The sequence below is a fragment of the Cebus imitator genome, unplaced genomic scaffold (assembly GCF_001604975.1).
Source record: "Cebus imitator isolate Cc_AM_T3 unplaced genomic scaffold, Cebus_imitator-1.0 Scaffold4, whole genome shotgun sequence".
NCBI lineage: Eukaryota > Metazoa > Chordata > Mammalia > Primates > Cebidae > Cebus > Cebus imitator.
Genome location: NW_016107319.1, coordinates 10,739,534 through 10,754,887, shown reverse-complemented (window position 1 = coordinate 10,754,887; position 15,354 = coordinate 10,739,534). Strand labels below are relative to the sequence as shown.

The following is a 15,354-nucleotide window of genomic DNA, read 5'->3' as shown; positions in this document are numbered from 1 at the left end:
TCATCCCAGTCTTAAATAGATTGCAAAGGTAGTCATCTCCTGCTGTACTGAGTTCTCATCCCTCTCCCTTTACTACCTCCTCTCACAGTCACACTTGCATCTTCATCTGAAGTTTAGAAACTGTTACTTTGGTTGACTGCATGGTACTAACCAAAAAGTGCTACTGCTGTAATTCCTAAAATTAAAAAGTTTATACATTTAGATTTTGGTAGCTTTTCTTAACTTTTTAAGGTGAACATGTCCTTTCTTTTGTGATTTAAATTGGCTCCGGTCTCTTCATGCTTCAGTGTCCCTGTCTCTGTATTAGCAACTTTGCTCATGTTGGGTGGAAGACATTTGAGAAAAAACTCTCAGAAGAGTAGCAAACTTTACTGATCCCAAAATCTAGTATGTGAACAAAGGAGATGACAATTTTTTAATCAAAGTAAGCAATAATGACAGGTTTATTGAAAATTTCCAGTAGAGAAAACCCACTTAATTTTGGAATAAAAGTACTCAATGTACGAGAGCATAAGTGAATACAAAAGATTAACAGAAGAAAAATAAAACCAAACATAGTACAAAAAAATTTTAAAAGTTTGAAATGGATTCAAACTGGGATGTTCTTTAAATCCTCCAAATATTTAACAGAGTTACTAAGTTTGGCAAAAAATTCACTTGAAAATTAAAGCCTATTTCTGTATCGTAAACTTCATAAAAACTGCTTATTAAATTCAAGCACTCCATATAACTGGTATTGAAACATGTAGGCAGTCAATTTCAGAATAGCAAGAATTATTCATTTGCTCTCACAGTTACATGAATTAACCAGCTGCAGAACTGCTTTTTGAAGAGGATGAGATAAAAGAATGCCAAACAAGAGAAAAAAATAATAAAAATCTCTAAAAAAAAAAAAATGGAAACACAGCAAAATTCAGACGTCAGTTTGTTTCTTTAAAGCAACAAACTGAATTTTTACAGTATAGTCTACATTTGCAGTTGTCATTTCCCTCCTCCCCCACCCACCTCAAATACTCCTAAATTCACTAGTCTAATCAATTCTTAACTTCCAAATACTCTGTACATACATATTTAGCAAAGAGCATACGCCTAGCATTATTCTGACAGCAAGTATGGTCAGTATACAATTTTAGAAAGATTATTATGTATATCATCAAGATTAACCTTTACTTAAACAAACAAAACCATTGCTAAACAAATAGTTTTAAAATATTACGAAAACCCATGAAAAGAAGACTCAACATGGGCTCTAAACCTGTTTCAGAGCAACTATTAATGCTAAACTTCTGCCCAATGATGACCTTAAAGTGCCAAACACAAAAGAATCTCTTAGGACTGTTTTCTAATAGATAATTTGTCCCTGGCCTGGCCATCTCCCCTTTAACTATACACAAAATCCTGCTAAAACTCTGCATTTTAGTTGATTTTACAATAGAATGTTACAATGTAAACTAAACAGGTTCTTGATATCAATAGTATGTTACCAAGATTTTTTTTTTTTTTTTTTTTTAAATTTCTGAATCCAACAGTTGGTCACAGAGGTCAAGTATTATCAAGGCTCCTTTGTCAGTTCTCCATCGTGTCTGACTCATCCATCCTTCAAGTACATGCAAGGCTCAATAGTTTTCAAGAGGCATATGCCTGGGGCCATTTAAGACACAGATGAAATAGGATTATGAGGTGAACCCATTTGAGTAAGAACTTTATCCAGCCACTGGAGGGGGCCATGCAGATGTATCTCAATCCAGCAGGGGGTGCTAGTAACATCCTGGCGGTGGTATTCTGCTCCCCAGCCCTAGGAAAAACATACTGGAGGTCATTTAACTTGTTTAATTCGGTGGTTAAACTTATTAAGTAAAAAGAGTTTACATAACCAGAGACTTTGATTAAAGCTATGCATCTTTCCCCCTTGCCCCCCATCCCCGGGGAGAAAAAAACACACATGCATAAACACACACATAATTTGGCAGGCAATTCAAGGGATGGATGTTAGCTCCCCAGGGTCCATCCATGGATTCCAATAAGAATTACTGATCTTGAGGAATGAAGGTTTTAAAATACACTATAAAGCTGTCTTAATAAAGACACTTTAAAACTGTAATTTTCATTGCCTATTACATTACTGATAGTAATGTAATACCTTTTGTTAAATTCTCATTTTATCATCAAGAAAATAAGGAAAAGCTATGCTAGACAGACTGACATTCAATTTCTTCCCTACTCAGCCACTGAAGGTCCTTCTATCAACACACAGCTCTTGATCTTTCAATCTATAAGCAAAACAGGCAGGAGTACATTCAAGTATCCAAAAAGCTATTACTGACACCTAGCCATTACCATCAATGAATACATTCTATCATTCATTTGTACAAGAAGGTAGCTTGCCAGATTGACTGCATTAAGATACTACAGTTCCACAGAATAAAGTCACTATGAAAAAGAGAAAAGTAACTGCTACTGCAAACATCAAAAACTCTTTGGTGTGGGTGGCCAATGAATGTGATGTTCTGATTAATCTTCTAATTGTTGTTTCATGAGGAATATTAGAGAAGGCTGGGTTCTATTTATTTGTGCTACCTACCTACTCCAGTAGTTTTAAGAAATATATCTGGGGCCAGGCATGGTAGGTCATGCCTGTAATCCCACCACTTTGGGAGGCTGAGATAGGTGGATCACCTGAGGTCAGGAGTTCAAGACCAGCCTGGCCGACATAGCAAAACCCGGTCTCTACTAAAAATATAAAAATTAGCTGGGCATGGTGGTGGTGTATGCCTGTATACCCTGCTACTCGGGTGGCTGAGGCATAAGAATCACTGGAACCCAGGAGGCGGAGGTTGCTGTGAGCCAAGATCACAACACTGCACTCCGGGCTGGGTGACAGAGCGAGACATCTCAGGTGGGTGGATCACTTGAGGTAGGAGTTAAAGACCAGCCTGGCCAACATGGTGAAACCCCATCTGTACTAAAAATACAAAAATTAGCCAGGTGCGGTGGCGTGGCAGCCTGTAATCCTAGCTACTTGAGAGGCTGAGGCAGGAGAACTGTTTGAACCTGGAACGTGGAGGTTGCAGTGAGCTGAGATCATGCCACTGCACTCCAGCCTGGGAGACAGAGGAAGACTCTGTCTCAAAAAAAAAAAGAAAAGAAAAATAACTCAACATCAGAACCTATATGAACTACATATATATATAGATGTATGTATACCATGTATTTGTAAACATAAACAAACTCCTAAATTTAATTTACAGGTTTATGTGCAGGTTTCTTCCATCAGATAACAAGATATTTGAAGGCAGGAATTTATCTTTACCTCCAATATATAGCATAATAATAGAAAGCAGAAGCTCAATAAACACATGTTCAGCTGAACTGACTTGGAATTTTCAGACACAGGAGAGTTTCAGACATAGGCGAGTTTAATAATTTATAAAATATGTTTTATGTTAACATCCAAAAATGATCATCTTAAAAACAGCACAAGATTGGCTATCGTTAGTAAAATGTTCTATTATAATTCCTTTAAAATGCTGAATGGGAGAGGATAAAGTATGTAGTCCTTACCATAAAGAACAATTTTGTAAAAACAGTGTGCAAATTTTTTGTTGCTAATATATGATAAACAACTTCTCTTGAACATTCAGCTGAATTTTTAAATAATATTTATCTTTAGCTCTCTAAATCCAACTTCCAGGCTAAGCTCATTATATCCTGTATAACTCTCGATTCTAGTGCTTATCACATTATAATTAAAGATATACTAGAGCATAAGGATCTTGAAGATAGAGACTTTAGGTGCTTTTTCATCTTTGTATTACATCTCTGAAATAGTGCTCAAGTATCTGCTGAACGAATGAAATCTAATAAATTTTGAATACATAACTTTGTATTAAAAATACCTTTTATTAGTGTAAAGGGTGTTTTTACTTATGTAAAAGTAAATTATTAAAACTGTACAAAAGTAAAATAATTAAAATTGATTGGGTAATCAATAAGAAATGAGTTTGAGGAGAAAGCTAATTGGAACATTAAAGTCATAAATTCACCTAGAGTGATCCTTCAATAATAATAGACTCACTGAGGGACCTTAAAAATAATTACTATAGTTCTCAACTCCATCCACCTCCATTTCAAAGATGATAAACATAAGAACCAGAGAAGAAATCTATGCCTTAATCATACAGTTAAAATGGTGGGAAAAAACTGGAAACTGCATCTTAACTCTATAGAGCTGTTCTTTCCTCCATACCAATAAAAACGAACAAAAACCACTCTGCCAGGTCATTGTTCTTATTTTAAAAATCATTTGAGCCAAATGCTAAGACAAAAATTAAACAGCACATGTTAATAATGAATAAGAAAGGTCTTTGTAGTCCCCTATGTACATAGCATATAGGTCAACCTCTTTAAAGGGTAAAAAAATTTCCTTAATTTCAGACTCAGCTACAAATAACTGTTGAAGTACACTGCCAAACAAACAAACAAAAACACCGAGGGAACACACTGAAAATCTAAGATGCTTTAAATAAGTAGGAAAAGTAATTATATTCAGGAAAAGATATCTATGATCTAAGGGATGATCAACAAGTAAAGCTCCGAAATTATCCTCAGTAATAAACACATTACAAAACAGGTTTAACAACAAGTTTGGTGAGCTTCTGAAGAGAAGATATAAAAGGTAATTGGCTCACTCAAATATATAATTAGTTTTGTTTCTCAAAGTACCAGAGGATAAAATTTATTTTTGAGAATTCAGAGATAGGTCAGTTACTAGAATAAGTCGCTGACTCATGAAATGTAATCAGACATTTAAGGTTTTTTAGATTTCAATGGCATCTTAAACATTTTTATTTCTCAGAGGCAGAAGATGAGACAGCAAAAAGATGAATTATTATGAGCAATGTCTTTAGCCTTCTCCCTCATCAAAACTTACAATGCAATCTTTGAGCTAAGGCATCTATTTATCTTGGGCAAGGGTCTTACTAACTTTTGAATGATAAAAAAATCATGAGGCTTACTGAAACCACTAAAAAAACCTGACCAAACAAAATTTCCAATGCGATGAACTTTAATTTTTACAAAATTAAAGTCACTTGCTTACTGTTGAAACAAAAACAAGCATTACCACCATAAAAGTACTAAAAATGAGAATGAAAAGGAAGATATGCTTATTCAACTGATCTTTTAAATGATGTGTTAAATATATAACAGCATATGCTAATGGTAATACAATAGCTAAAGCGGTGCTATTTGAATAAGGAAAAGGCTATTAAAACCTACTGCTTTTGATATTTAATATAAGTACATCTATGTTCCAATGATATTTTCCTAAAAATTGACATTCTTGCTAAAGTTTAAAAATGCATAGATAAGTCAGCTAATATGAACATATTATCAAGAGGATATGGATTCATATAAACAAAAAAAAAAAAAAAAAAAACAAATCAGTAAAAGCATATTAGACCTTAAATGGAGGAGTCAGGGCTCACTTACCTTCACAAAGCTCATACGTATAGTACACATTTTTGTGAGCTCATAGACTGTCTCAAATCCATGGTTCACAGACTGCGCCAATAACTGAGCAAATTCTTGGTTGTTAAAAATTTTCAAACTACACCCACTAGGGATCTTGCAAACAGTAGTAGGATGAAATCCATGATGGTAGTTGCAGTTCCGACTTTGCACAAAGATGCTACTGTCACTAAGGCATTCGGCATACACCTCCCCTCCAACATAATAAAGATGAACTCCTGTAGAGGAAGACAAACATATCATTTTGTTATCGTTAGTTTTTATAGCTCAAAGGCATCTCTGCAGCTTCAACACAGAAACTTAAATTTACATGGATTTAAACTTCGGCTAGTTAGATAGCTATTCTCTAAGTCCTGTACAACATAAGTCCCCAACCCCTGGGGCCACAGACCAGTATCAGTCCGAGGCCTGTTAGAAACCGGGCCATAAAGCAGGAGGTGAGCAGTGGGTAAGCAAGCAAGCATTACAGGTTGAGCTCTACCTCCTGTCAGATCAGTGGCAGCATCACATTCTCATAGAAGCATGAACTCTATTGTGAACTGTGCATGCCAGGGATCTACACTGCATGCTCCTTGTGAGACTCTAATGCCTGATGATCTGATATGGAACAGTTTCATCCTGAAACTATCCCTCCCCCACACTCTGTGGAAAAATTGTCTGCCATGAAACTGGTCCCTGGTGCCAAAAAGATTGGGGATGGATGCTGTATGACTGATAAAATCTTAGTTAACTGTATTAGTTAAGACAATATTTAGGAGGTTTCTAGAAAAAAACATAACAAAATGTTTTAAAAATACCTATAGGCCAGGCACAGTGGTTCACATCTGTAATCCCAGCACTTTGGGAAGCCAAGGTAGGCAGACTGCTTGAGTCCTGGAGTTCAAGACCAGAGCAAAACACCATCTCCACAAAACAAATACAAAAAATTGGCCAGGCATAGTGGTGTATGCCAGTTATATGGAGGCTGAGGTGGCAGGATTGCTTGAGGCAAGGAGGTCAAGGCGGCAGTGAGCTGTGATCATGCCACTGCACTACAGACTGGGTGACAGAGTGAGACCCTGTCTCAACAACAACAAAGCATAGCAATTTCATTTTGGTAAGTGATTGATGCCCTATTTGGCCACACATTGAAAGTGTATTTCCACTCGAAAAATATAGCATAACAAAACCTGGATGCTATGTATTTACTATATATAAAGTGCTCTTGCATTTATTCTGCAGCTAAGATGTTAGGAAAATTTTAGAGAGGGAAGGGTGGAGAAACAGAAGTAGAGAAACTGGAAAACCACAGGTGGAAGAAGTATTGCCAAGAGCTGTAAGATACAAGATCCAGTGGAAAAGAAAACTACAAAGTGTAAAATCAGATCTCAATAAACTACCACCTGCTCTGAATTTCTTCCTGTGAGACCTGAGTGTTTAAAGTGTAGGAAATTGGTCTTACCCTGCCTTAAAAAAAGAAAAATAGCGGGAAAAAACTCATTCTCACAAAGCCCCACACCATTATGAGAGATGACTTTATACAGGTCACCCAGCAGCGTTATATCCTATGTGGGTTGAAATGATCCACATTGTAGGTAACTCTGGTATGACTTAGTCAAGGCTAAATTGTTGTCTCACAGAAAATATTATATGTTGTATTTATATGTATATACAATGGTTAGAATTTCTAAAACAATTAAATAGCTGCTAGAGCAGAAGCCCATTTTTTTTGGCCTGATGTAGAGAAAACAATTTAAGAGTGTGTGTGCTACTAATTTTTCCTGATAATAAAAATGACAAATTTTCATTCTGAAAAATCAGAAAGTAAATCAAAATATAAAGAAGCAGAAAATATTATCAATTTTTTAGTGACTTAGAGGCAATAAATATTAATTCTGATACACTGTATTAGGTTTTAGGTATCATTAAAATGTCTTTTCAAACATTTTATATATCTGCATGATTGTATGAGCATTTATAAAATGATTCTCCCATTAGTGGATCACTGGGTTGATATTAATTTTCTGCTTTTATAATAATGCCATGATAAATGTCTCTGGACAATTTTTGATAATATCCTTAGTAGAGATTCCTGGAAGTTAAATTATTGGATCGAAGGCTAGTGATTCTCTCTGCCAAATGACTTTCCAGAATGCATCAATTTACACCGTCACCAGCAGTGTAGGAATGCCTTTCTCATTTTACCCGTGCCAGTACTGAATTTGAGTGTAGAGCAAAAACAAAATTTCCCTAATTTATAACTGACAAATAATTGTTTAATTTGCCTGTAAGGCTAGATATGCTCTTATAGTTTATTAGCCATCTGTGTTTCTCTTGTGAATTCATTGTTCACGTTTCTTACCTATTTATCTCACTGGGTTTTATTTATTTATTTTTTTTAATGAACTGTTAATGTAGGAAGGATATAAACACTTTATGTCTTATTTGTTTCCCTGTTAGTCCTTTGTCTTTCAATTTTGTTTGTGACATAATTTTAACCTACAGAAGTTTGCAATCTTAGTCAAACCTCTTATGATCCTTTGTTGCTTATTATGCTTAGAAAATTTCTACCTCTCTGATCAAGTATATTTTTTTCTAGCTTTTTAATTGTTTGCCATTTTAAAAACATTCAACTCATTAATCTGTTTGCATATATAGTTTGAGGTCAGTGTTTCTCTTTTCCAGCCTCACCCAAAAGCTAACTTTGTTATTGTAGAACCATTAGAAGACTCTACTGATTTGTTATGCTTCACTTAACATACATTATATTTTTATATACTATACTCAGTATAGTCTGAGTTTAACTCATTCTGTTTTGTCTACACACTGATTTATTTATAGTTTTACAATGTTTTATTAACCCTAATGCCAATAATTTTTTCATTAATGTTTACAAATATAGCTAGCCTCACTTGTTTAAACTTCTGGGTAATATTCAGAATACATTTTCCAACTTTCAAAAAAATTACATTGTGATTCTGAAAAGAATTGTTTCAACTACAAATTAAATTAGATGGACTATGCTTAAAATGTTCTCACAATATTAAGCCTTTCCTTTAAGGAACACAGACTGCCTATTTATTCAAATTTTCTCTCTCAATAAAATTTGGATTCTTCATGTAATTCTCACATATTACAGGTTCAGATTATTTCCAAGAAATTGATGTTTTCTGTGGCTATTGGGAAGGAGATTTCCCCTTTCTTTCTATGTTCTTACCAGATTAAAGAAAACTTACTTCATAATTTTTAAAAGATAAATTCTATGGAGGTTTCCAGATAAACAATCATGTCATTTGAATAGGCACAATGTCCAATCATAATACTGGCATGGATGAAAAGAGAAAGGCTTTCATCATGTACTTCTGGTAGGAGTGCAAATTAATTTTATTTATTTTAATTAATTAATTTATTTATTTTGAGACAGAGTCTCTCTCTGTCTCCCAGGCTGGAGTGCAGTGACTTGATCTCAGCTCACTGCAACCTCCACCTCCCAAATTCAGGTGATACTTGTGCCTCTGCCTCTTAAGTGGCGGGGATTACAAGTGTTGCTACCATACCTGGCTAATTTTCATATTTTTAGTAGAGGCCTGGTTTTACCACATTGTGCAGGCTGGTCTCGAACCCCTGACCTCAACTGATCCACCTGCCTTGGCCTCCCAAAGTGCTGGAATTACTTTTTGCAAAGTAATTTGGTAAAATATATCAAGAGATTTTGATCTACTAATTTCACTTCAAGAGTCTATTCCAAGAATATTGCCAATCAAACATATCATCTACACATAATGATAATGTTGACTTATTTCCATTATCTATAATTCTGTATTTGAGGACACTACTCAGGGCATCTGGAATAACAGCATTCCAAGAATCCTTATTTTCTTAATAATGTTTTAAGAGGAAATATCTCACAGGACATTTTCTTTTTCCTACTTTGGGATAACAGTCATCTTTAGAATTTAATGAAAAGTATGTCTTTCCCTCCCAAATGTATGCAAAATTGTGTTTATATACAATTTCAGAGGTTTACAGACCACAGAACGATATCTATGTATGCTGTGAACCTAAGTTCTAGCATTTCATTATTAAATGTATAGTGTTTTTTCCTTTAATTATATAAGAAAATATCTATCAATTTCTGATTTAAGAGTTGGAGTTTTCTTACCCTCAGGAGTAAATGCTACACTTTACCTTGAGTGCTTTTTAAGCATCTAATAAATAATCTTTTAATCTGGTCCACTGTTCTGAATTTCACAGTAGGTCACTGTTTCATACTTTTACTCTGGAAATAATTTCAAATTTGTAGAAAAGTTTGAAAGGGAACAAAGAAAAACAGAAAAAAGAACACTCGTAAAATCATTATCCAGATGCGTCTACTGTGACAATTTACTCCATTTGCTTGATCACTTGTGCCCTCCCTCCCCGCTGCTGCTTCACACGCACCATGCATGTGTGTGTATGTACGTATGTATTGTGACACAGGTCTTAGATAGATGGTGAGTAGACTGGTATCTTTATGTACTAATTTCTTCCTGAACCACTTCCTTAAATACTTAAGTATTTCCTAAGAATAGGGATAGTCTCTTACATAGTCATAGTATAGTTGGCAATGCAAATATATTAGTCTAATCTACCATTCATATTTCAGATTTGCCTGCTGACCTCAATAATGTCCTTTACAGTATATTTTTTCTCCTTTTCAGTACAGGATCATGTCCAGGGTCAGGTATTGCATACAAGTGTCCTATCTCTTTAACTGCTTCTAATCTGGAACATTTCATATCTTTATTTGTCTTCTGACATAATATTTTGGAAAAATTAATCCCCCTTCTTCACCCTCTCTAATACAATGTTCCTTGCTTTGAGTCTGTCTCATATTTCCTCAGGATTAGATGTGAATTTGCATTCTCAGCTGGAATCCTGCGTAGGTGATGTTACGGCCTTCTCAGGGTATGACATCTGGAGGTATGTGATACCCATCTGTCTCTCATTGGAGATGATAATTTTGATCCCCCAGTCAAAACAGGGCATCAGTTATACAATTACTATGAAAATACAAATGATACAGTTTATCCACTGTTTAGTTAATGCTTTTTATTCTCCCTTGTACTAATAGGCAGTTTGAGGGACAACACTCCTAAGACCATGCAAATATAAAGATTCTCATAAAAATTTTCTTTATATTTAGCATTCATTGATGATTCTTGCCTGATCCTTACTATAACGGTGATAAAATGATGATATTCAAACTTTAGCACTCACTCTACATTTATCAATTAGCCTTCCCCATTCACTTATTTATCTATTTATTATGAGTATGGACTTACGTATTTGTTTATCAGTGGTTTAAAATTCAATACTGTACTGAGGCCAGGCACTGTGGCTCATGCCTGTAATTCCAGCACTTTGGGAGGCCAAGGCTGGTGGACCACTTGACGTCAGGAGTTTGAGAGCAGCCTAGTCAACATGGTGAAACCCAGACTCTTGCTAATTAAACAAACATTAGCCAAGTGTGGTGGTGCACGCTTGTAATCTCCCAGCAACTGAGGAGGCTGAGGCACAAGAATCACTGAACCTCGGAGATGGAGTTTGCAGTGAGCCCAGATCACACCACTGCACTCCAGCCTGGGCGACAGAGGAAGACTCCATGTCAATACACACACACACACACACACACACACACACACACACATGATGCATATAATATAGATAATATATAATGAAATAAAATTATGTATATGTCTATATAAAATAAAATAAAATTCATCAGTGTAGTTATTTTGAAGCTCAAATTGTCTGAGAGTTGGCCAGCGGAAGACCCTCCAAGTTGGCTCTTGAGGCATGCCCCATGATTTCCATAAGCATTTCTTTATTTCTTTACTTTCTGCCACAACAAGATGCTCCAGGATATTCCTGTGCCTACCTGTCCAAGCCTAGGGATCAGCCATTTCTTCAAGGAGCCCTAGTTCCTTTTAGTAGAACATGGTATTAGACAGAGATGATGATCTGAACATTAGGTGTGCTTATTGCTACTGGGTATGTATGCTTCTGGGTCCTTTCAGCAGGCAGATAAGAAACTATATGCACGTAAAAACACATATACATATGCATACATACACATATACATACATAATACATGAGAACATAAATATGCATACACATATGTATTATTAAAATCAGGATTTTGCACTGATACCTTCATCCTCCTTTATAGGGTTTATTTTTTGCTCCCTTCTGCCTTTCTATGTCCATTTTTCCACAGTGGAAACCCAGGCTCCCAACAATATCCACATATTTAGTCATTTGCTTCATCTCTTAATACATATGAAAGTTTCAGAATGGTTTCACTCACACAGCTATGAAATAATCAAGTTTACTAAAAACAGTTCAGGATTTATTTGAAATCCTCCCCCTACTCTATCTACTCCACTCCGCCTAGACTGAGGATATATAGTCACATACTATAATTGGGAACTTATTAGGCTTGCTTTTCGGTTTTTACTTTCTCTTATTATAAATACATCCATGCCCGATTTCTTGTTCTTATGAAGGTGCTTTCTTATGTGGATAGTTGTTCACTTTGGTGTCCCTGTTGGGGGACAACCACTGCAGGGTTCTATTTGGCCACCTCGCACGATGTTTGTGCTAGAATCTAGTTTTCTATTTACTGAGTTACAGTATTCATTTGAAATACAATTAGCAATTAAGTTTAATTTGCTTTTAATTTTAGGTTGTAATTTACTTTTTAACCGTCAATTTATTCTGTAGCAAAATATCAAATAAAACAGTCTTAAAATGGCAAATCATAATTTCAGCTAATTAATTTCAATATTATGAGAGTTGATCGAGCACAAAAATCACTGACTGCAAGAGCTTCCAGGTAGAAGACACTGGAAAAATATTTACAAACTGCAGCAAGTGAATATTACCTGGCCTTTGCTATACTAGTTTGGTATAGGAATGATTTTAAGTCAGCTCTGGAGGAACAGGGACACAACTGAAAACATCTGAAAGAGGTTAAAGCAAAGACTCACCTTTTCCAATATGCCGCCTGGTGTTTTCAATAGTGGAATTCCGGTTAACATTGGAGAGCAGCCCAAGGCAGAAACGGTTCTTATTGTTGGAAGGGTCAGTGAAACCATCCACCAACACACTTGTGGAGGAGGCATGGAATGCTTCACCCACACGATTGTTGAGCTCATAGTAGACAATAGAGCACCAGTGTTTTGGTTCCTCATAAGCAACTGCCTGAACATCTATAAGAAAGAAAATGTCTTATCAACCAAGGTTAGTGCCTCAGGCTCTCAAAAATTGAAACCGTATTGTTGAATTGGCTCAGGATCATGGAATGATGATATTGGAAAAGCAACTGCTATTATAATGTATACAGTTTTTCTATGATGTTTAAAGCAGGTACTTCTTACTAAATATGACATTCTCCTTTAATGGAAAACAATTTTCTCCAATTACTATCAGATAACCAAAACACCAGTTAAGGAAGCATTGCAACAACTTTTGCCAAATACTAACAATATGGTAATTTTCTGTAATATGCAGAAATGGAAATCACCCCACTATAGACTTTGACTCACCATCTAAAGAAACACAACAAGTGACAAGTGAAAAAATAAGTGGGAAGAGGGCAATACAAGACAGGAAATATGCCAAAAGTACTGGCATAAAAATGAATTCGTTTTGGCAAAGACTAAGTATCCCTACGCTTTTTCAAAGCAATGAAAATCAGTTTCTAGTTATTGATAAGAAGTTACTTTACCTCATATTAAGTTGCCAATAACTATCACAGCTACAGTGGTGCTCCAGTTCTCAAACTCAGGAAGAAATCTTGCCAGCTGGCCATTCTTACAGAATGAATCATATCTTTCTCATCCAGATTTCATGCTAACTTCCTTATATTTGCTTTAAGTCATGCAGAGCAGGTGTGTTTTGTCTCTCCATTCCCAGAATGGGCCAACAATGGAAATTACCCAACTTCACTGACAGGATGCAGCTTGTTAGGTCAAATCTCTTAAGACTAACAAATCTCTCCAAACAGAACATGCTTCTAAACATTTGCAACTAAAAGGTTTTAAAGATGAATTCCTTCTGTAGTAAAACTTCTTGTATCGCTGCTTTAGAGATTCCAGGAATACAAACCATGTATTTCCAGCAAACCAATATATAATGATCTGGGGTTTATGAAGTCTTGGGTACAGAATAATAAGAGAAAGAAAAGAAAGTCCACATCAGAAGCCCAGGCTATAATTGCTAAGGGACGAAGCACCTCTGTGTTGTTAACATCAAATTTCACAAATACTGAAATGCACTTACTTTAGAATTTGGTAAAAACAAAACCAAACCAACAACAAGAAAAACACACCACATACATATACACACACACACCAAAAAAACAAGGAAAATACTCACTAAAAAGCCCAGACATAAGTTAGTTGCTTTACATACTTAAGTAGTTAGCTAAAAACATACACTATCTTCCCCGCTTGCTAAGCAACTCTACCGTATCAATTTGCTATATTTCAAAGAACAAAACTTCAGTGATTTACAAATCTTAAAGCAGATTGCAGCATTTTAACAGAAGGCTTTTATCAACTACCAGGATACTTCAAAATACTATTCATCTAGGTCAGAGGTTGATAAATTTTTTCTGTGAAAGGCCAGAAAGATTTTATGGGCTGTATAATCTATCACAACTATCCAATTCTGCCTTTGTAACACAAAAGCAGTCACAGACAATATGTAATGAATAAATATAGCTGTGGTCCAATAATGCTTTATTTACAAAAACAGGTAGTGGGCTGAATTGTCCTGTGGGCTGTTGTTTGTTGACCCCTGCTCTAAGAAAATCACCAAAGGTTAAAGAAAAGTAGAAAAAAAAGGGGAAAAGAAAAAAAAGGCCAACATTCCTTTCTCATGAAAATATTAAATGACTATAAACTAAAAAGGCAAAAAAATTTAAAACTATTTAAATGAAAAAAATCTTAAAGCAATTTAAAGATCTGTTTCCTGAAATCAGACATTCTGGGCTTAGCAACAATAGTTACTGGGTCCACATGCTCCTAATAGCGAGGTACTTTGTGCCTATTCTCTCCTGCTATCCTGGTCCCCAAATATAAATTCCACAGATGTGTGAGACATAGGCTATTTCCCCAATGAGAGTGTTTGTTGACTTATAATTACGTTTGATAACATGTTCAAGAGATAATCAGGAACCATAACATATGAAGCCAATAAAAATGATTTTAAAATTATACTGATTAAAAAGGTGTACATTCCAATTTATTACACTGAACATCTAAGAAAGGTCCTTTGAGTTCATTACTAACTTTTGTTTTTATTTTTATTTTTTTGGAGACTGAGTTTTGCTCTTGTTGCCCAGGCTGCAGTAGAATGGTGTGATCTTAGCTCACTGCAACCTCTGCCTCCTGGGTTCAAGTGATTCTCTTTCTTCAGCCTCTTGAGTAGCTGGGACAACAGGCACCCACCACTACACCCCTCTAATTTTTGTATTTGTAGTAAAGACAGGGTTTCACCATGTTGGCCGTGCTGGTCTCAAACTCCTGACCTCAGGTGATCCACCTGCCTTGGCCTCCCAAAGAGCTGGGATTACAGCCATGGCACTCAGCCTTCATCACCAATTTTTAAATTGATGTTTAGAGCAGTTTTAGGTTCACAGCAAAACTGAGTGTAAGGTAAAGTAATTTTCCATATGCCCCCCAACCCCCTACACCTTCCTAGCCTCCCCCGTTAACAAATGTACAACTCTTCCCCACCAGAGTCGTACATTTGTTATAACTGATGAACCTACATTCATCCCACAGACCTACACCCAAA

The 15,354-nt window shown here is 35.7% G+C and overlaps 1 protein-coding gene across 3 annotated transcripts in view; it reads right to left on the bottom strand.

Annotated features, from left to right (window-relative positions):
- Positions 1-425: 425 nt before the first annotated feature.
- SMAD1 (SMAD family member 1) overlaps positions 426-15,354 on the bottom strand; it is a 77,990-nt gene continuing 63,061 nt past the window's right edge. For all 3 annotated transcript variants that reach the window (XM_017534669.2, XM_037740548.1, XM_017534677.2), the window contains exons 5-7: positions 12,540-12,761; positions 5,491-5,747; positions 426-1,795 (exon numbers count right to left, since the gene is read on the bottom strand). In XM_017534669.2, coding sequence (XP_017390158.1) covers positions 1,652-1,795; positions 5,491-5,747; positions 12,540-12,761 — 623 coding nt within the window. In that variant the 3' untranslated portion in view covers positions 426-1,651. The remainder of the gene's footprint in view (positions 1,796-5,490; positions 5,748-12,539; positions 12,762-15,354) is intronic.